Source organism: Taudactylus pleione, unplaced genomic scaffold (assembly GCF_031769625.1).
Source record: "Taudactylus pleione unplaced genomic scaffold, aTauple2 ptg000026l, whole genome shotgun sequence".
Taxonomy (NCBI): Eukaryota; Metazoa; Chordata; class Amphibia; order Anura; family Myobatrachidae; genus Taudactylus; species Taudactylus pleione.
In genome coordinates, this window is record NW_028284428.1 from 10,647,812 (window position 1) to 10,669,638 (window position 21,827).

General features: G+C 41.6%; 1 protein-coding gene across 6 annotated transcripts in view; it reads left to right on the plus strand.

Moving 5' to 3' along the window:
* The window catches only part of MAP3K15 (mitogen-activated protein kinase kinase kinase 15), a 266,385-nt gene extending 249,027 nt beyond the window's left edge, over positions 1-17,358 (plus strand). For all 6 annotated transcript variants that reach the window (XM_088451616.1, XM_088451618.1, XM_088451617.1 and 3 more), the window contains 8 exons: positions 1,993-2,167; positions 2,776-2,961; positions 8,927-9,032; positions 12,158-12,365; positions 13,433-13,542; positions 14,749-14,852; positions 14,938-15,014; positions 16,975-17,358. In XM_088451616.1, the coding sequence (XP_088307742.1) occupies positions 1,993-2,167; positions 2,776-2,961; positions 8,927-9,032; positions 12,158-12,365; positions 13,433-13,542; positions 14,749-14,852; positions 14,938-15,014; positions 16,975-17,053 (1,045 nt within the window). In that variant the 3' untranslated portion in view covers positions 17,054-17,358. The remainder of the gene's footprint in view (positions 1-1,992; positions 2,168-2,775; positions 2,962-8,926; positions 9,033-12,157; positions 12,366-13,432; positions 13,543-14,748; positions 14,853-14,937; positions 15,015-16,974) is intronic.
* The last annotated feature ends 4,469 nt before the right edge of the window (positions 17,359-21,827 follow it).

Genomic DNA, 21,827 nt, shown 5'->3' on the forward strand with positions numbered 1-21,827 from the left:
ACCCTTTCTAGCGGGGGGCTGATGCCACAGCCAGGGGAATCCTTTCACTGGGCCCCCCCCAGCCACAGCATCAGTCCTGACCGCTAGTCAGCTGATAACTCGCCACCCTAGGGCGGTGGGTGGCGGGTTGATAGTGTATGTAGTGTGTAAAAAATAAAATTAACAACATTGTCTTCACAGTGTAACTACAGGTCTCAGCAAGCCTCCTCCGCATGCTGGTACTTGGAGAACCACAAGTAGCAGCATGAGGGACATTATCATACATCTGTATTTGTATAGTTTTGTCATTACATTAAATCTTTTACACCTATGTTTGAATATATCACTTTTTGATGTTGTGGCAAATTATACTATTTTTTTTAATGAATAAACACAGATCTACTGTTTATAATTAAAAATGCCTGGATTAACACGGAATCCAATTATTACTCAGACCAGGTATACTTGATATTGAATTTATAGAGGCCTATGTACTGTAGTAAACAAAGTTGAGCATCTGGCAGAGCTATATATATCTTGTGTTATCTTTATATGTTATTTCAAATTATGCACATCTCTTAAAATATGTAATATTGTATGTTCAAGTTTTGTGTTATATGCTAGGACAGTGGTTTCCAAACTTTTTTGAATCACGGCGCCCTAAAGTATCAGCATTGTTTTCACGGCACCTCTTAGTCAAAAGTGAGTTATTGAGAAATTCAGAACAAAATTTTAGTAGTAAAGTGCTTACCTGTCATCCTTAGGTTCAGTTATGTAGTGGGTGACAGGTTTGCTCTTCTGTTTGCCTACATATTTACATTACATTGACCATAAATAATTTGATTTGGTGCTGGACCACCAACCTGCAAGTGTGCTTAGGCACCCCAGGGTGCTGCGGCACACAGTTTGGAAACCACTGTGCTAGGAAGAGGTATAACCCACACAGATGTAGTAGGTGGTGAATCTTTATTGCACATCACAAATGTCACCAATATGTATTCAGTTTTTGCATGCAGTTATTTGGTCACATGGGGGTGCTACAGAGTGGTCTGAATTTAGAACATGTATACATACAGGAAAAGTAGAGACTCAAATGATCAGTGCACTTATGGTATGGTTATTTTGTCTTGTGTCAATAAAGTATACAAATAAAAAGAATGTGAACAGATACTGTAAATATCAGTTGTAAGTAAAAACAGTGCTCTCCTTTGCTGTCGATTGTGATAATCTCACCAGTCAGCAGCTACAGTATAACGGAGGGACTTTTAGGTAGGCCACACTGCACTTGTTCCACTCATCCTTAGCAGCGAAAGGATTAATTTTACCTGCTGTACAGTTTTTAGCTTATGTCCTTCTGCTCCACGGGAGGTTTCTGTTCTCCCTGAGATCGCCTTATGATTTAAATTAGACACTATTGTTAAATATTCTAATGAGTAGTTTATTGTGCACTAAATAGTAATATTGAAATATGATTAGCAATTAGTATATTTTTTGGTAGTACACAATAGGTATGCAAAGTGTAGTTCTTAGAGACTCACCCTACATGATATGGTGACCCCATGTTTTACCATGGTTTAAACTGACAATGTAATTTTCTAAATGATTGTACTTTACTTACTCTCCCAATATAATATTACACTAATCAGTGGAATACAATGGAAGGAGACATACATCATTAAATCATAATTGAAGAAGAGCTGAAAACATAAATGTATATCATTATACAGTGTATCTGGTTTTACCTCCTACAGCATGTGTTATCTACTTGCAGAGATCATACATTTGTTTATACAGAAATTGGAATCCTCCTAATTGTCTATGCAGACTGTTCAACAGTTTAGTACATTAGTGACCATTTTTACAATGTATCAGAATAGTCAGAAAATTAAGCCTTTCTGTAGCAAGAATGAAAATAAATGTAAATATACGCATTACATTTCAGTCCAGTGTTATGAGCACAGAATATTTGCTTTATTGTTGTTCCCCTAAGCTCACATGTGATTCTTTAAACAGCGTGCCAGATGATGGCTCCATATCAGAAGACAGAAGTACCCCTCCTTCTCCTGATGAGAGGGATTCTGGTCTGTTCCTTCTGAGAAAGGACAGCGAACGTCGGGCAATACTCTACAAAATCCTTAAGGAAGAACAGAATAAAGTGTCCTCAAATCTGCAGGAATGTCTCATACAGGTACAAATAAAATAAATAGTTAGTGCTCTGGCTCTTAGACATGTGAGGGTGATCAGCGGTTATAGTTTGGCTGTGGCCAGATAACTTATTTAGATTATTTAACTTCTCACTTTAGTTGTGACAACTTTTAATCAAATATTTTCCCAGGAATTCTCAAAGCAGCACTGCGATTGTCAGAGACTGAGGGGTATAGTTACTAAAGTGGAAATGTTGACCACAGCAACCAATCAGATTATCTTCTAGAAGGTGCTAGATAAAAGTTAAGTAGAAGCTGATTGGTTGTTATGGGCAACATCTCCACTTCTAAAAACCTGGACTTCAGTAAATATAACCCTGAGTGTGACTGAGTGAGTAAGGGCAGAGCTGCTGTGATAAAGTTAGTGTCACGTGTAATGAACATACACTGGAATCCATAAACTGTTAGGCAGCGGAAAGTGCTGGATCCCCCTAACATACAAAGTGTGGACATGGGGAACAATACTTACTGTATAAATATAAAGATTTCTTTATATAACACACTAACAACAATACAACCGATTTAATATTTGACTTATTTCTATTATATTTCAATACATAGCAAAGATAATTCCACATAATTTGTTCTGTAGAGCTCAGAAGATGTGCAACTTTCTGTCACCCACATCAAGCAAATTATCAATATCTTGAGGGACTTCATCCGCTCACCAGAGCATAGAGTCATGGCCTCCACCATCTCCAAACTGAAAGTGGATCTTGATTTCGACAGCACATCTATAAATCAAATCCAGCTGGTTTTGTTTGGATTTCAAGATGCGGTGAGTTGTCCATGATGTATAAAAGCATATGGAGTTACAATGATCATAACAAGATCAAAACTTCTGACAGTTCTTTTTTATAAAGTACAGCATTACAGCAGTGACTATTTAGAGGCAGCGCAGGAGTGGACTTTCAGTGGTGGCTTTCATATCACAATAAATAGCCTCCGCCAATAGGAGGAATGCAGTCAGCAGCTCACAGTCCAGGGCCATGTTATCATTTTCTGTAGAGATTAGTTATACTCTATTGCTTATTTATAAAATACACACAAGGGGGGTGCGGGCCGCATCGGGCGTTACCCACCAAGGGGGTGACACCAAAATCCGCACACTGCTGCCCGAACCCCCCCGCCGCCACACTCCTACCCGCACCCCCCTCCAGCTGACACAGGTTTTCCAGGTGCCCTCTGAGATTTTGTTACCAGCGGTAGCCAGAGCCTGGAGCTCACTCTTGAGCTCCGGCTTCCGCAGTGAGCACTATTGGAGAGACGTCATGACATCTCTCCCATAGATCCGAGGAGCGGTCGGACCGGACGGCAGCGGACGCAGGAGCGGTGTTTAATGTAAGTATTTTGTTTGTATTTTTAATTGTATTTTTTTTTGTAGAGGCACCACCACTTGGGACATTACTACTTGGGTCACTACTATAGAGGCCATTACCACTGGGGGCATTACTATAGGGTGCATTACTACTGGGGGCACAACTATAGGGTGCATTACTACTGGGGACACTTCTATAGGGGGCATTACCACTGGGGGCACTACTAATGGGGCATTACTACTGGGGTCACTACTAATAACTATTTGGGTCATTACTATTGGCACTAGTACTGGGGGCACAACTACTGGGGGCACTACAGAGTGCATTACTAATGGGGGCACTACTAATGGGTGCATTACTGCTGGAGGCACTACTTATGGGGGCATTGCATAGTGGACACTGCATAAGGGGTACCGTTACTGTGGGCACTGCATAAGGGGCACCACTACTGGGGGTACCACTACCGGGGGCATTGTGTAAGGGGCACTACTGCTGTGGGCATTGTATAAGGGGCACTACTACTGTTGGTATTATATAAGGGGCACTACTACTGTTGGCATTGTATAAGGGGCACTACTGTGGGCATTGTGTATAAGGGGAACTAATGTGTGCATTGTGTAAAAAAGGCCCCACTGTGTGTCATAACATGAATAAGGGACTACTGTGTGGCGTAATTTGAATTGGGGATACTATTTTGCCATTTTATGACCACGCCCCTTTCTTTTGAGACCACGCCCCTTTTTTGCACCGTGCGTTTAAGGCTCACGCTGTCATTTTATTGAAAAACCCCAGAGGAGGGGGGGGGGGAGTTCCACCACGGCTCTAGGACCACTTTAAACACTGAAACTCAGAATTCCGGGCGTGACGTCATGCCTGCCGGGTGCACCTGGCGTTCTAGGAGGAGCATGGTGTGATTGCTGGACTGGTAAGGAGGGAGAGTTTGCGGAGCTGCGCACCTTGGTCCCAATTATTATTTTTTTAGGTGGAAGAGAGCACTGGGTGACACCAACCCTAGTGACGCCTGTGGGTATAATGGGTATAGCTTGATAGGTAGTAAGCTTGATAGGGTGTAGCTTGATAGGTAGTAAGAACTATCAGTACAGAATAGCAGTAGACAGTCTTTTACCTGAGAACATCCTTCAATGGAGTGCATTCATTAACTTAACTTATGTCATTTATCTGAAGTTCTTTCAGTTCATTATGCTGAAGAATACAATTGAGAAAAAGAGGAGTTTTTCAGATGTGGTGCATTGTAGATCATATCATTTAATTTGCTTAAAAATCACAAAACAACAATAGTACTTATGTTAAAATGTCATTTTCAAATGATTCCCTATAATCAGAATGTGGGGCCAATACAATTGGGGGTGACACCCACGATGTGCCATTGCAAAGGAGTTGGAATGCCAACAAGAGCACACAAAATCACTGCAAATGCAATCAAGGAGGTTGGCTTGCATTGGTTCCACTTCTCCTGTTAAATTGCAGTCACTCCCAGCATTCCCTGCCAGTGATAGCTTATACATCAGTGTTGCTGCCTGGTTCGTTCCATGTGTATCGTTGTTCTTGTTTCCTGTTCTGCATATGTCCAACCGCTTCTGTTTTCAGTCTACTACGTTCTTGTGGAACTTTTAATTTTTGTGCTGCTGCTATACCTGGAAGCCTTGCTGTGTGGCTTATTGTTGCTGTCTGCTAATTCACCTGTTTGCTATCCAGACTAACTGTCCTTCAATTATCCTTGTGGATGCTGGTTCTGACTCTGCGATTCTGACCCTTTAAAGCAGGGGTGGAGAACCTTTTTTCTGCGAAGGCCATTTTGATATATATAACATTATTTGCTGGCCTGGTGCAGGTCACTCCCCCTCCTTGTGATGTCACACCGGGGCAGGGCCACAATCGTCGGTGATTACAGCAGTGCCCAGGAGCTGTAAGGGCAGCAGTGTGACCGTCTGAAGCTTCCTAAGGATGCTTCAGGCGGCACTGCTGCATAGATTCTGGGTGCAGGGTGCCATTCTAGACACCCTGCTAGCCAGATGAGGCTAGCAGAAATAAGCTTAGAGGGCCATACCAAATGATTCTGCTGGCCTTATACGGCCCCCGGGCCTGAGGTTCCCCATCCCTGCTTTAAAGTATCTGTATCTACTCCAGCCAATATCCTGTGATCACCCTTGTATTGTATAAGCCCCTACTGCCTGAGTTTAAGACCTGGCGGCCGCCGAAGTACCGGTGAGTGTATTCAACTCTATGGGAACAACGGGTTGTTGTTATAGGCTGAAGATCTCTGTAGGAGGCTCTAGGGGTCTTATACATATACAGGGGTGTTTCATAACAATTTTTATTTGCAGCCCCATAGGATGAATGTATAAAAATATGCAATTTCAGAGCTACCAATTGAATTGACCTCTGTATGTATTTCATATCGTGTGTGTGTGTGTGTGTATCAAATTCAAAGACACTTGTTCTAACTCTTTCACACTATGTTATAGAGAATCTTGTTTTACCCAGACTACTATAATATCGGTTTCATTGAATCTTTCTTATTTTTTCATAATTTTATAACATTCTTGTATCATGTTTCACTAGAGTTTTTTCTTGCCTTGACAATACAGTCAGTGAAACACGTATCAGATTATGCTGTGTTTTCTTCCCTACAGTATGCTGGCCTATGCTGAATGAATGAATGATATAGTGTGTGTATTAGCCAAAGAGATTAGACTAGAATGCGGGTCTAGTCCTGTGAGGTTAGCACAGAGAAATATACAAGTGTATGAAAAGAAACTGATTATGATGCTATTCTCTATATGACAGAGCACCAGTTTATGAAAGGCAAAAGTCATACAAATGGAGATTAACACCATGTAGAACACCAACTGCTTGTTTAAGTAACTGCCACTACTGAATATTAATAATATAATCACCACTGAAGATATTTTATTTCTTATTAATGGAACACCATTGAATTGGTGAATCTAGATTGTCTACACGACTGGGTATTTCTCCTCACAATAAAGTAAACCACAGAACTGTTGTGCATATATAGAAGCAAGACATATGACTGGTTCTTAACCAGGTTACAGCACTTATCAGTTTTTTGACAAAAGATTTAATTATTTATGGGGTTAAATGTGATGCAGATTGAACAGCATGCATCACATGTTATTAAGTAAGTAATGACACCCTGGATTTAACTAAACCTGAAGATTGAAGCCACTGGTGACTTTTAAGATAAAGTATAAAACATAATCTAGAAGTGATCGGCAGAACGGGAAAGGTAGCCAGTACTGACAGGACAATCTCTGTGCTACAGTAATAAACAAAAATCTATTCTGTAATGACAAAGACCAGACCAGACTGCAAGGAGAATCTATAAACTCATGTTGTCATATAATGATCGCAGCCAAATTATAACAGCCCTCTCCTCTCTCTGGGGAATGTAGACTTTGCTAAATTACATTTATGTTAGTAGGAGAATCCAGATTGATGTGTGACCACGGGGATACATTTACAGATTAGTGAATATGTGGGGCCACGATTGAGAACTCGCTATAAGATATATGTAAGGGAACTTACTATGAACACTATATAGTGTATAAAACTGATGGTACTAAATAGACAGTGCAGAAATACATATACTCCAGGGGATATGGGCCTGATTCTCAGTTGGACGCCTGTGGCCGATTTTCCGTCAGCCCGTGGCAGATTGAGCATCCACCCATCAATGCTGATGATCTGGCCGTCTTCATGCAGATGGAAGGCCTGCTCACTGTTTTCCCACCTACGGCCATCCTCATTAGTATCGTCACTTATGCCCAAGCCATGCCAGGTGCAAAAGATCAGTCAGAAACAGGTGCTCCATCTGAGTCCGCATGCTCCATAACTACACTCCAACAAGATGGATCAGTTCTGTCTGGTCATCTGGTAACCGCCCAGAAACGCCAGTTCCACAGAAAGAGTGATTCGCCAAAGGATGTATCAGTCCGGCTGCCCTTTCAGTCTCTGCCCATATGCATGGTGCAGCGCATGTGTAGTTTGCAGCTATCCTTGGGATGTGTCTGCATTTGGAGTTGTGTCCAACTCAGAATCCGGCTCTTTGTGAGCGCAAATAACACAATCTAATTGTCTTTATCTTCACACTTAGGAGCATATGTATCAAAGCTTGATGTGAGATAAAATTGTGAGATATATATCACCAACCAATCAGCTTCTAACTTACATTTTGCAGGCTGTGTTTAAGAAATGATAGTTTGGAGCTGATTGGTTGGTGATATATATTTCACAATTTTATCTCACATCAAGCTTTGATACATATGCCCCCTAGAGCACACTATAGTCACAACAATTACTGTTTACAGGACTGTCAGGGGAAAATATAGCAGATACTTTCTTTAGTGAATGGATCACTGAGAAGAATGTGAGCAAAAATAGATACAATGCGTGACAGAAATGACAGTGTTTATTGTTACATAATAGAAGAATGTTACCTAGCTATGTTAGATATGCCATAGTACTAGTCTGGCTGCACCAGGAACCTGCATCACATAGTGTGAAAGAGTTAGAGCAACTGACTATGGGCCTGATTCAGTAGCGATTGCGACTGTGATTACGCACGCAATCGGCTGATTTTTGTGTACTGCGCATGCATATGCATCGCAGTGCGCAAACACACCACTGCGATCGCAGCGACTACGTATGACATAGCGATCGCAGACATTAGCATATCTTTGCAGTGGGACTGCGTGTGTAATCGCTATTGCGATCCGTACTAAATCAGGCCCTATGAAATAAATGACACACACACAAACCCTTATATTACACAGCATATTATAATTAGAAGATGAAACACAGCATTTATAACTGTTTATTTCTAAATACATGCATTGTGGTAAGAGGGAATATGTTCACAATTATATGAGTTTTAAACAAATTAGAATATATGCCTTACAGTGGACCACATCTGAAAAACTTATTATTATCCATTGTAATCTTCATATAGACTCATGAGTTTCAAAGGTAGCACTTCCATTTCATGTGAGACTAGATAGGGCAGAGATATAGGAGAATAGGGGATGGTCAGATGTTACCAGTAGTGCCTAATATCTAGTTGGTCAGATCATTATACGCACAGTACTATGGGGATTACATTTATATAGTGATATCATTATTACAGCATGGCCCATAACATCTTTCCTACCCAAAAGAAGTGACAGTCCTCATTTGGCCACTGTGTTACTGTTTATCAGCATTGGGATGTAGGAGAATATTGACACTATCTGTTATATTTACAGTTGCTCAATTCACAGGAACTTATATTCCTAAAATACTGTTTTACATGTCCGTACTTTATGTGCAGGGAAATTGTGGATTTTAATTGTCTTAGCAAATCCAAATAATACTAATTTATTATTTGTTTAAATATATTATCAGGTTAATAAAGTTTTAAGGAATCACTTAATCCGGCCTCACTGGATGTTTGCTATGGATAATATCATCCGACGTGCAGTACAGGCAGCAGTCACTATCCTCATTCCTGGTAAGTTCATGGAACTCATAACCATAAGTAGCCACTTATGGTTAGTAAGTCTTGTTGGCTCCTGGACATTGGTAAGATGGCTGTATCCTCCTGACCCTATACACCTACCTCCGGGTACGTCCCCTTCCCCCTTTCCTGTAAGCTGACCAGCTGCCCTCACCTTCCCTCATGCTAACTCCAACCCCCCCCCCAACCCACTAAAAATCCAGGTTCCTCTAATAACAAACCGGACGCTTATATATACTCTTACTTAATTTAGTACTCGCATACTTTAAGTCGTCCATTGGTTTTACTATTATCCTATTAATTTGGGGCGGGACATAGATCCTGCCCCTGCGCAATTCAGCTGGGTGGTGCCACTTCCCCTCCTTATCCGGGGGAAGTGCCGGTCAACTGTTATTGCGCTACTAGAGGCCGCCGAGGAGCACTGCCTGCTGCCAACGCCTGGTTCGCAGAACCAAGGCCCGCCACCCCCTACAACCTAGCCTCTGACTGGATGTACCCCAACACCTAACTTAAGCCTGTCAAATTTACCTCCTTCTACCTATAGCGGAATTTGCTGCGCTATATAAGAAACTGTTAATAAATAAATAAGTAGAATGTCTCCTCTCATCTACCAGGTTTGCTAGTGCAGGGTAGCGTAGTGGTTAGCATTACGGCATCACACCATCGAGGTCTCGAGTTCAAATCCTGGCTAAGGCTTCATCTGTGTGGAGTTTGTATATTCTCCCTGTGTTTCCGTGGGTTTCATCCTGCATGCTCCAGTTTCCTCCCACACCCTAAAAACATACTAGAATAAGGGTATTGTCATAAAGCATGATGCGTTCTTGCTTCAGCACTCATAAATGGTAACAAAGAGAAGTGATTGGAGAGAGTACCTCGTCTCCATTCATTATTGTGTATCAATGATTAGGCAAATATAAGCCAGACTTAAAAGTTTGCAGATAATCATCTTACATCTATTCAGGTCTCCTGCAGTCATTTATGGTATCAGGTAGGAGTAGTGTTCAGGTCTCCTGCAGTCATATATGGTATCAGGTAGGAGTAGTGTTCAGGTCTCCTGCAGTCTTTTTTGGTATCAGGTAGGAGTAGTGTTCAGGTCTCCTGCAGTCATATATGCTGTCAGGTAGGAGCAGGTAGGTCGGAGTAGTGTTCAAGTCTCCTGCAGTCATATATGGTATCAGGTAGGAGTAGTGTTCAGGTCTCCTGCAGTCTTTTATGGTATCAGGTAGGAGTAGTGTTCAGGTCTCCTGCAGTCATATATGCTGTCAGGTAGGAGCAGGTAGGTCGGAGTAGTGTTCAAGTCTCCTGCAGTCATATATGCTGTCAGGTCGGAGTAGTGTTCAAGTCTCCTGCAGTCATATATGCTGTCAGGTCGGAATAGTGTTCAGGTCTCCTGCAGTCATATAAGGTATTAGGTAGGAGTAGTGTTCAGGTCTCCTGCAGTCACATATGGTATCAGGTAGGAGTAGGTTTCAGGTCTCCTGCAGTCTTTTATGGTATCAGGTAGGAGTAGTGTTCAGGTCTCCTGCAGTCATATATGGTATTAGGTAGGAGTAGGTTTCAGGTCTCCTGCAGTTATATATGGTATTAGGTAGGAGAAGTGTTCAGGTCTCCTGCAGTCATATATGCTGTCAGGTCGGAGTAGTGTTCAGGTCTCCTGCAGTGATATATGTTGTCAGGTCGGAGTAGTGTTCAGGTGTCCTGCAGTCATATATGCTGACAGGTAGGAGTAGGTAGGTCGGAGTAGTGTTCAGGGCTACTGCAGTTATGTATGGTATCAGGTAAGAGTAGTGTTCAGGTGTCCTGCAGTCATATATGCTGTCAGGTAGGAGCAGGTAGGTCGGAGTAGTGTTCAAGTCTCCTGCAGTCATATATGCTGTCAGGTCGGAGTAGTGTTCAGGTCTCCTGCAGTCATTTATGGTATCAGGTAGGATTAGAGTTCATGTCTCCTGAGTTTTATTAGCATTAGGTCAAGCTGTAATACGACTCATGCAATGTTTTACTGTATAGAGATCTTCATTTGCTCTTTTGTCGTGGTCATATGAAAGGGTAAAGAGACATTATAAAGACTTATATGTAGGATCTTCTGATGGAAAACTGCTTAGATTCTAGGTAGAACTTATCAAGCAAAATTATTCCTGCTGGCAGTGATCTGATATCTGGAAGAGCTTCTTTCCCAGCTGTTATTTCCATTCTGTAAAGATACCACTCTAATACAGGGTGTTTCACTCACTATTGGTCCCAAAGTTTCTCCTATAACTTTTAAAGTAATTGACATAATTTAGTGAAATTTGGAACAGACATTCCTTGGTCTATGAGAAACATGAGAAAGTCATAGCAAGTGTTCGCTGTTAGCATCCAGGCCAGCTGTTCACGCATGCTCAAAGTGACGGCCAGCTGTTCACCACCCTAGTCAGCATCGCAAGCCAAACTTCAAGTATGGGAACAACACCAACTTCCAGTGAGGATGGTAAGGACGGTAAGGTCGCCTGACCTTACACCACTGGATTTCTTCCTATGGGGCATGTTAAAAGGCAAAGTGTACTACAACAAGCCACCAACTCTCACATTCAGTGGGGAATTGAGTCTGTGACTCCCAATATGTTGGTTTAAACCTTCCATAACATGGAGCGACGCGTTCAAGCTGGCCTGGATGCTAATGACAAATACTTTCAGCATTTGCTGTGACTCCTTATGTTTCTCATAGACCAAAGTATGTCTGTGTCAAAATTCACTAAATTACGTCAATTACTTTAAAAGTTATAAGAAAAACTTTGAGGACTATAGCGAGTGAAACACCCTGTATAAAGCGGCCTGTCCCACCATTCTATTGTGTGTAGACTATATCACTTCCTAGCTGAGAAATGCAGTGTAGAATATGAGCAGAGAATTGTGCAGTACAGCAGCTAAGGAACAAATAGAGGACATTTCAGTCCTTCCTCTGTTACTATAAGTTGCCTGCCACTATTAGTGAAGCAGTGATGTAGACTGGCTGCAAAAGGAGAGCTTTATAGGATTTATCTAAGTTAATAATGTTATATTGTATGTACTTATAAAACTAAACTAACTTGTCTAGAACTAATACTGTACCTGTTCATGTCCTCTTTTCCTGTGCTACGCAGAGCTTCGGACACACTTGGGGCCCGCGTCAGAGAGTGAAGGGGTGGACAAGGAAGTGGAAGATGAAGATTACCAGCCGGTACAGCAGAGCAGCTCCGAGGAGGCCGTCATCACAGTGGGATGTAGCACTCTCAGCTCGGTGGTGTCACATGAGTCACAGAGTCAACAGCTCAACCTGCAACTTGGGAAATTGAGACAAGATACCAATAGGTAGAACGGACAAATAACAAAAGCCGCATAACCTGTAACTGTGGTACTGTCACCAACACAGAGAGGGATAACATTGGCTGAAGCAGTATGTAGCCTATCAATTTGCTAGGAACCAATGACCTACATACAGTCATGGGAGAAAGACACTACACCCGCTTTCATATCAGGGCTTTTACATATTGGGACATATTTAACTATACTCTCTTATATGTTATGTAGTGATTTCCACAGATATGGACGCATTTTATGATTTTCAGCCGTCTGGGCATGAATGCAAATAGTGAGACGGGGGTCTGAGCACGAGTACCAGGGTGCACCTGCACTAGCATCGGGTAGAGATAGATCCCCTTCCGTAGATGTATGATGACGTCATCTGCCAGTGTCCATCATTCCCTACCATCCAAGTGGGAATAGAGGGGGAATATATTCATGTGGCGAGCGAAGCGAGCCACTGTGCCCTCAGCGTGGCAAGCGAAGAGAGCCCGCAAGGGGGCAACTTTCTTATTTTTGTGGAAAGTGTGGGCAGAAATCTCCACTTTCGCCCTCACTCGGATCACTTCCAGGTCCAACTAGTGAAGGGTATTTATGCTCTTCCCATAATTCAGTGCGAGCAGTATCTCAAGCGTGCGGCGTCTAACGTGAAATGGACGGTTCTGGGAGGGAACTGTTCCGTCTCACGAGAATGTCATGGGTATGCACTGTAGGCCAACTTCTTTGGTCGATCATGGCGTGCGGATGGATGATGACGGCTGCAGACGGTAATACAGTGGAGGGGATAGGCTCCCCCATGCAGTTGCACGGATTTTCAGTATACACGCCCAGCACCTGAACTGAAAAATCGTCCGCCGATATGTCCGATTCATAATCAGGCCCTAAAGTTAGAAAAATCAAAAATAACAATGTTTTTACATTACAAATACTTTTAATGGAATGTTGTATATTCCTGTATAGTCATTACATCAAAGACATGTTTAAGAAGATTTTATAATCTCTCCACTTTTATAGGCTATCCCCACATTGCTGTCACTGTGAGTTTATTTTGCTCCTTCTCTTATTTTTGGACTCAGGCTACTAGAAGACCTGGTGCAAAAGGAAAGAGAATACCAGTATCTGCTAAAACAATGTCTGGAACAAAGAAGTCATGATCTGCATCTACTCCAGATCAAATCCAGTATGGGTAAGTGTACATCATCCACCTACTGTCATATAAACACTTCTACTAGTTCCAAGCAGTCCCACAGTCTCCAGATAAAAAAAGGTCACAATTTAATTGGCACAATAAGCAAAATAGAACACAGCGGCGGCATAACTTTACATATATGTACAGATCGAGACAGTGGCCATTCCTGTGATCCTATGATCCAGCTTAAGGGATCCATCTTCGGCTGATTGCTGCAATTCCCCTTTCTGCCAACATCAGGGGAATCGGGGATATTCAACACGTTGAACAATCTTGATTCCCTGACCCGAAAATGATCGTAATTGGCAAGTTGGGGATTTTTGACAGGTTGAATTTCCCCGATCTGCCAACAGCAAAACGGTTAATCGGGGTTGTAAATATATGGCCTGCATTAAACGGATGTTGTACAAACAGTGGATCCCAGCCACTACATGCATAGGTGCAGAGGAATACAGTATATAGCCTACACCATGGGCCTGATTCTGAGTTGCATGCAATACCAATGGAGTTGAGCGATTTTCATGAAAAAACCTTAACTGTAACTGCGCATGTGTTACATGGTGTGTATACACAGAGGTGCGAATTTGCTTGAGACGTACAATATCAAAAATTGGGCATTCATGGGAGGTGGCTATTCAGAAGAACAGAGCTGGTCCGTCTTATGGACATGGTATGGGGGCGTTGCAGGCGTGTCACTGAAATAAAAATAGTTCCCCCTTGCAGTGCAGTATGGTTTGTCCAGGTACAAAGTTACTTGCTCTTTTTTGCTTTACTCTCAACTCAGAATCAGGCCTTAAGCTGGGTACACACTGAGCGATATATCAGGCATCAATGGAATGGCAGATATATCTCGAGCGCGTCGGTGGGTGTGCACCCCCGATATGTCTGTGAACAACGTCGTTCACAGACATATCGCATGGGCTGTGCAGCAGCAAATGGATGATATATCTGCAGATACATCGGTGCATGTGCTGGTCTGTATGGGCGACCTGTCGATCACCTGTATACATGATGCAGGGACCGGCAGTAAGTGACAGCTCAATTTGGAGGGCAAATTTAAATGCCCGTCCAGTTGTGACATCAGGCCCAACACATTATAGTTTTTCACAACTCTTTTAGATTTGTTGATTGCTGACTAGGATCATATCTTAGTTCAGATTATATGGGTTTCTGTGGTTACATTTCTGTGACCTTGTTCTTTAGATGTTCCAAGATCTGCATCTTATGTATCCATTGGCATCAATAGAGACCAGGAGCTGGTGGATTGGCTTAGACAGGAGGGTGCCGCTGAGGATGTTGTGGAGCAGGTAATAGTCTCAGAGACATTCTAACTGTAGAGACATTCTAGCTGTAGTGTTCTCTGACTGACTTTTATATACATTGGTTCCCTAGTTTGTTGAAGAAGATTATACCCTCTATGATGTTCTGCACGATATCACCAAAGATGACCTGAGAAGCCTAAGACTCAGGTATGAAAACAAGTTCTGTTCTGTTAAAGGAAAATTACTACTTTCTTTAGTAGTGAAATCTGCAAAAGAAACACAGCTGGTCCATATCTATATAAGCCCCATCCTATCTGTAAGTAGAGTGTATATAGTGTAGCACCTGCCATCCTCAGGGATGGATTTAGCATGTCCTGTGTGTTTGTGAACTGTCCGTTCTGACATCAACAGGTTTGAACTGTGTATTGCAAATTGCTTTTTTGCCCTCCTATGTTCAAACTTGGCAACTTACTTACGTTGCCAAGATGCTGCAGCAGAGGTGGGAGCTGTAAGAGGGGACCTAGGGCCTGATTCAGCAAGGAACGCAGTTGCTAATACGCACGCAATCGGTCGATTAATTCGCACTGTGTATGCGCGAACTAGCAATTGCGATGGGAACTGCCTCTACAGAGGCTACGCAGACCCAGTGCAGAGTGATAGACAGGAAGTGCCGTTTGTAGGTGGTGACGGGGGGTGGTCAGGTGAATGCAGGCACGCCAGTGCGTTTCAACAACGTACAAATTAGCCACTGCGTTACCATACGCAACCTGAGGTTTCATAGCTTGTGCTGAAGTTAGCAGTTCCTGAGTGATGTCTGACCTGCCTTAACTGTGCGTATAGGTCCGATGTTACTCGAAGGTTACCGATTAATTCGCTATGGATGTATGGAAGTGGAAGTGGGCGTCCTTCGGTTAGGCTATGATCACAATGCGATTGCAAACATTTGCATTTCACCGCTGATATTAGTAACTGCGTAGCGTGCGTAGTAGCAGAATAGCGATATTGCGGAATCAGGCTCCTAATACGGCCAGCCCCTTTGTAGATGATAGAAGGTGCAGGAGAGAGAAGCAATATTTGAGAATATATAGCATAGCAGGGATGTAGAACCGATTTTGGTCCAAGCGCAGCATTGGGATACAGTACTTATGAAGAGGCCAGAATAAAATCTTAAATTACTTAAACATGTCAAGAATTTCAAAGATGAAAATAGGAATTGCTCTACATTATTAAAAAGTTTACATGAGAACAGTAGTGTGTGCACCACCAAAGGGAGCGTGGCCACGACATACTGTGGTCATAGTCACATCACACAGTATTTCCTCCCATCAGTTATGTAGTATCACATTTGTCCCCTTGCTCCACCCATCACTTCCATATAAAAAAAAATAAGCTCCCCCCAATAACCACAGTTACAATATAAGACCCAGTGCTACAGTATGCGAGGGGCTAGCCCAGTGCTCTGGGAGCCGCTGGGTTTCCCTCAACACTGTGTGGATGACGCGCGCAAGCAGCTTTACTATTTTGGTGTCACCCCCTCGGATGGTTTCGCTCAGTGAGGCCCCGCACTTCTCTAGTGACACCACTGCCTAGGACAGATATACTACAGGGGACTTTCTGTATCTGCCCTGCTTTTGGTGGGATGTGTGTTGTACAATATATAGCTAACATATAGATGTGATGTGGTTTATATTTATTAAGTCTTTAAGATACAGTACTTACCCCCACTCCACCCTGCATCCCCTGTTCTCCATACACCACAATGACCGCGATCAGGATGGTGGATCACTGAAATCCAGACAGTTGGTAGTCATGCATATATTCTGGTCCATTGATATCACCCAGTTTAACATCTTAAAACAGCAATAACAAAATGACCTTCTTAGGACAGCTGTTTGGTCTCATTGTTTGTAAGAGAACAGTTCACTGAATTCAGTTACAGAACAGCCACTAATTGTTTGAGAGCAATCAAAATATCCAGGTTACGACTTTGATTTCAAGTCATATGATTAGACACATGACCAGGCTTGAACGCGGACGGCAATTGCTGGAGTGATACAAGTTGTGAACGTCTCAGATTGTTATTATGACGATATGTTAGTGCTTGTGTCCCTTTAAGACAATATCCGGTAATAGTAATCAAAATCTCTCCCGTATTTCTCTTCTCCAGGGGTGGACCTCTTTGCAGAATCTGGAAAGCAATCTCTAAATACAGGAAGCCTAAGAAAATACTTGGTGTGGACAATTAACAATATAAATATTTTTGACTTACAGATAAATGTAAAGTGTACCATATTGGGAAAACATTCCAACTTTTAAATTATTTATCTTTTGTACATCACTGTATAGCAATTTCATCCAGTTTTTTTGTATGTGTAGATGTTTTTAATCTGTATGTACTGTATCTAGTAGAATGTTTCTTATATCAGAGTTCTATCATTGCTAAAATGGACAAATTGTGGTATACTGCAAAATGAACTGTATACTGTAGATGTAATAGTAGATCACTGAAAACTGTGCAGTTGGACATTAAAATTAAAAAAACAGGCAGTTGGAAAGCAAATTGACTCTTTGATGTATTCACAGTGGAGAGTGACTCACTGGTGTACCTGTCAGTTATACAGCGAAGAAGTGACACACTGCTGTACCTGTCAGTTATACAGCAAAGAAGTGACACACTGCTGTACCGGTCAGTTATACAGTGGAGAAGTGACACACTGCTGTACCGGTCAGTTATACAGTGGAGAAGTGACACACTGGTGTACCTGTCAGTTATACAGTGGAGAAGTGACACTGATGTACCTGTCAGTTATAAGGTGGAGAAGTGACACACTGGTGTGCCTGTCAGTTATACAGTGGAGAAGTGACACTGATGTACCGGTCAGTTATAAGGTGGAGAAGTGACACACCGGTGTACCTGTCAGTTATACAGCGAAGAAGTGACACACTGCTGTACCTGTCAGTTATACAGCAAAGAAGTGACACACTGCTGTACCGGTCAGTTATACAGCAAAGAAGTGACACACTGCTGTACCGGTCAGTTATACAGCGGAGAAGTGACACACTGGTGTACCTGTCAGTTATACAGTGGAGAAGTGACACACTGGTGTGCCTGACAGTTATACAGTGGAGAAGTGACACTGATGTACCTGTCAGTTATAAGGTGGAGAAGTGACACACTGGCGTGCCTGTCAGTTATACGGTGGAGAAGTGACACACTGGCGTGCCTGTCAGTTATACGGTGGAGAAGTGACACACTGGCGTGCCTGTCAGTTATACGGTGGAGAAGTGACACACTGGCGTGCCTGTCAGTTATACGGTGGAGAAGTGACACACTGGCGTGTCTGTCAGTTATACGGTGGAGAAGTGACACACTGGCGTGCCTGTCAGTTATACGGTGGAGAAGTGACACAGTAGTTTAGCTGTCATATGTTTTTTAAGGTCACGCAATGCAAAAAAAACAAAGATAAGTAGCAATTATTGCACAAAAGAATTAGAACAATAGGCTTAATTATATAAACAAAAATATATGGAGGTGAGAGAAATTTTATGCAAATGCACCCCCCTACTTCTATGTATGTTGTTTAGGAAAGAAGAGATTGTCCTGCCTTGTATTGCTAGCAGCCCTTCTAAATCACTAAATCTGTCCTTATAGTGTATTTTTTAAAGACATTTATTTGAAAAATATATATGTAAAAATATTGTGGTAATATATACATATAAATAACAATTTCTCAATATTGTAACAAATAGAGAATATTATTTTTTTCACCAAAAACTAATACTCTATAAAACCTGGAAAAAAGGGGGGCTGGGCTGCACATCCTAATCTTAAACATAATAAGAGGTGCTACCATGCTGAGACCTGTAGTTCTACAGTAGAAAAAAAATGGGAGTTGCAGGTGCACACTATGAGCACCAAGAATCCTAATGATCAAAATATTTATAATAAACTCCATCAATTAACATGGTTTTTAAGTAAGGTTCTTAGTACATATTTGACCAAAGAAGTTTGCCACATACCACGTCACGGTGAACCTCATAAGGTGGGTCCTTAACATCCCTAATACTGACACATTAAATTAATTTATCTAGGACTTACCTTTAATAGAGCCCATATGAATGTGTGTCCTGCAATCTAAAGGTCCCATACCAATTAAAATTACCTGCAGGTGGTAGGGGTGCCAGCCCAAGAGAAGGGGTCTCAAATGTACCTGAAGTACACACATACACAAAGGAAAAAAGGGGGCTGGGCTGCACATCCTAATCTTACACATAATAATCGGTGCTACCATGCTGAGACATGTCCCTGTGAGACAGGACTGGTGAATGTTATTACCCTACAAGTGGTTTTATTGCATACTTTATAGATCTGTTAGAATAAAAATCTTATGGAATATCCATTTATCTTTTAGATCAGAGTCTTAGAGTTCAGTGATTCATGAGCGCTGCATTCCTGAGGGTGCGGTATTGTATTGTTGGTTTAGGTGCACTGTATTATCTCACATTTCCAAACTAAACACTCCTTTTACATATTTCCAGCAGATAACACACATTTGCAGATTTCCCTCATGCTGTGCCTTATGCAGCAAAGTGGGACTGTATACAGTGGTATGCCATACTGACACTTCTACTTCAAGTGTAATACTGTCACATTACATTCACTTACATTTACTATACCGGAACTTCTGAATTTCCACTTCAATCACTGGTTTTATATTCATAACCTAGATTTCCAGCTCCAGGTTTAATAGTGTAAAAAGCTCAATATGAAGACTATGCCGACATTTCAATGAGATGATTCATCAAAATGCATTTTTTTAAACTTAAATACATAACTGCCGACATTGGAGAGAAAGAACATTGCTATTATGACATACTTTTGTGGTTACCTAGTTCTGGAAAATCAGATTTTGTTTCAGAAATTACAATTTTTGCATATTTAAGGAGATTTTACACATGCTTAGTCAGAAGGAATCTCTGCAACAGTAGAATATGTGCCAAGTTCACAGCAGATGGACGTTACAGTAACAGGTCATATTTTGTTTAAGTCAGTTTTGAAAAAACAAATTTACTATTAGGTTTGATTTAAAAAAAAAAAAAAACCTATAAATACAGCAGGTATACTCCTTTCTCATGTATGAATGAAAGTAGGGAACAAAAGCATTTGGGCATGCGCAGCACAAATTTGTCCTTTTTACACTAAGTAACAGGTGCACACCCAACACAGCATGAGCCCCTAAGTCTGCTTAGTGTATTTGTAATGGCTGAGTGTCAGAGCCTACTGTGTCTACATGATAACCATGCTTAGCTGGTAAGTAATATCTATTGCTGCATTCATTTCGCTAGCAGAGCTGAGGTTCCTAAGACAAGACCAGCACTTACAGTAATTTAGACTACATAAAAAAACAAGGACCATGACTAGCACTTAGCAAGCAGTAGGCCTCCTGCAGCCCTTCATCCCATCATATAGTGCCATTTGCACCACTATTTACAGTGCCCACCTACTGTATGCATCATGATTTTGAGAAAGAAAAAAAAACATTTTAAATCACTGAAATACACTTTGATCTGTATACACTGTATTGTGTATCTCATACTAGAATGCTCTCTGCATTTACAGAGAACATATTTGCTCCAGTCCCCCAACCTTCTTAAAACTAATAATGGTCTTTAGTCTTAACGGTCACCCAAGTGTTATAAGCCACCTTGCTTCAATACTTCATGCTGTACTTAACAGTGTTTCCTGTCTGTTCTTTGTTATTCAACAGTACTGTTATAACAGTTTGTTATCTAGTACTCCCAAGGCTTTACTGGCATTTTGCTTCTTCTACATATGTCTGCCCATGCACTATTTTCTACCTGCTAACCTGACCTCTCCCTCTTCTGTCCAGCTTCCTCACTTACGCAACTGTTGCATCCATCTACAGCAGGGGTTCCCAACCACGGTCCTCAAGGCACACTAACAGTCCAGGTTTCAAGGATAGCCATAATTGAGCAGAGGTGACTTAATTAGTACCTCAGTAATTTTAATTTAACCATCTGTGCTTAAGCATGGATATCACTAAAGCCAGGACTGTGGACTGTTGGTGTGCCTTGAGGACAGAGGTTGGGAATCATTGATCTACAGCCTACTGTCTTCCTGGGCCCAGGACATGAGCCATATGGGAGATATAGAGATTTCTATATTGTCTTATGTGATGGGCACTGTACAATCACATCAGCATGTTTAGCATAGAGAATAGGAATTCTCTTATCATACTGTATTTGGTCCAGTTTAAGTTCAGACAAGAGGCTGACAAATTTTTTTTTTTTTTAAAAGGCAGCAAGACTCAGCTCAGAAGTATGAACTGTGATAAACCTAGTGCAGATGTGTGAAGTGTAAAAACTTTTTTTTAATTCAATAACAATCTATTACCATTAAATACGTTATTTTAAAATATAAATGCTTGGCCTCTGAAGTGGGACTTTTATTATTGTAAAGACAATGACATTCAAACTTGTTACAGTGGAGAATCCACTATAGCTGGGGTAGACAACCTGTGGCTATCCATCTGCTGTGAAACTACACTTCCCAGCATGCTCGGATGTATAGTTTCGCAGCAGCTGGAATGTCACAGGTTGCCTACTCCTGCAGTACAGAATGGGTAGTTGGCTCACCAATAACTTGTGATGGAGTGCAAGATGGTGTATCCTATTTCTCATGTGTGTTAAAGTATATAAACGGATAAAGGACGCCACATCAGTTTTTCAAAAGTCTAAAGGGATAAAGGGTACTGTACATAAATGTTTCTTATTATTTCTGAGGAATGTTAGGTATATTAATATCCTGAGGAGTCAGTTATGTCTCATGTACAGAAATGTAATCTTACATTGTATATGTGCAGTTTCATTTCTTGTTCTCATTTCCATCATGTAGTTTGCGGTGGTGGAGTGTGATAGCATGGCACTTTTTTTTTTCACTGACACAGGGAGAACATTTCTCTTTTTTCTCCAAATATTTCATAAAGTTTATTAGTTCAC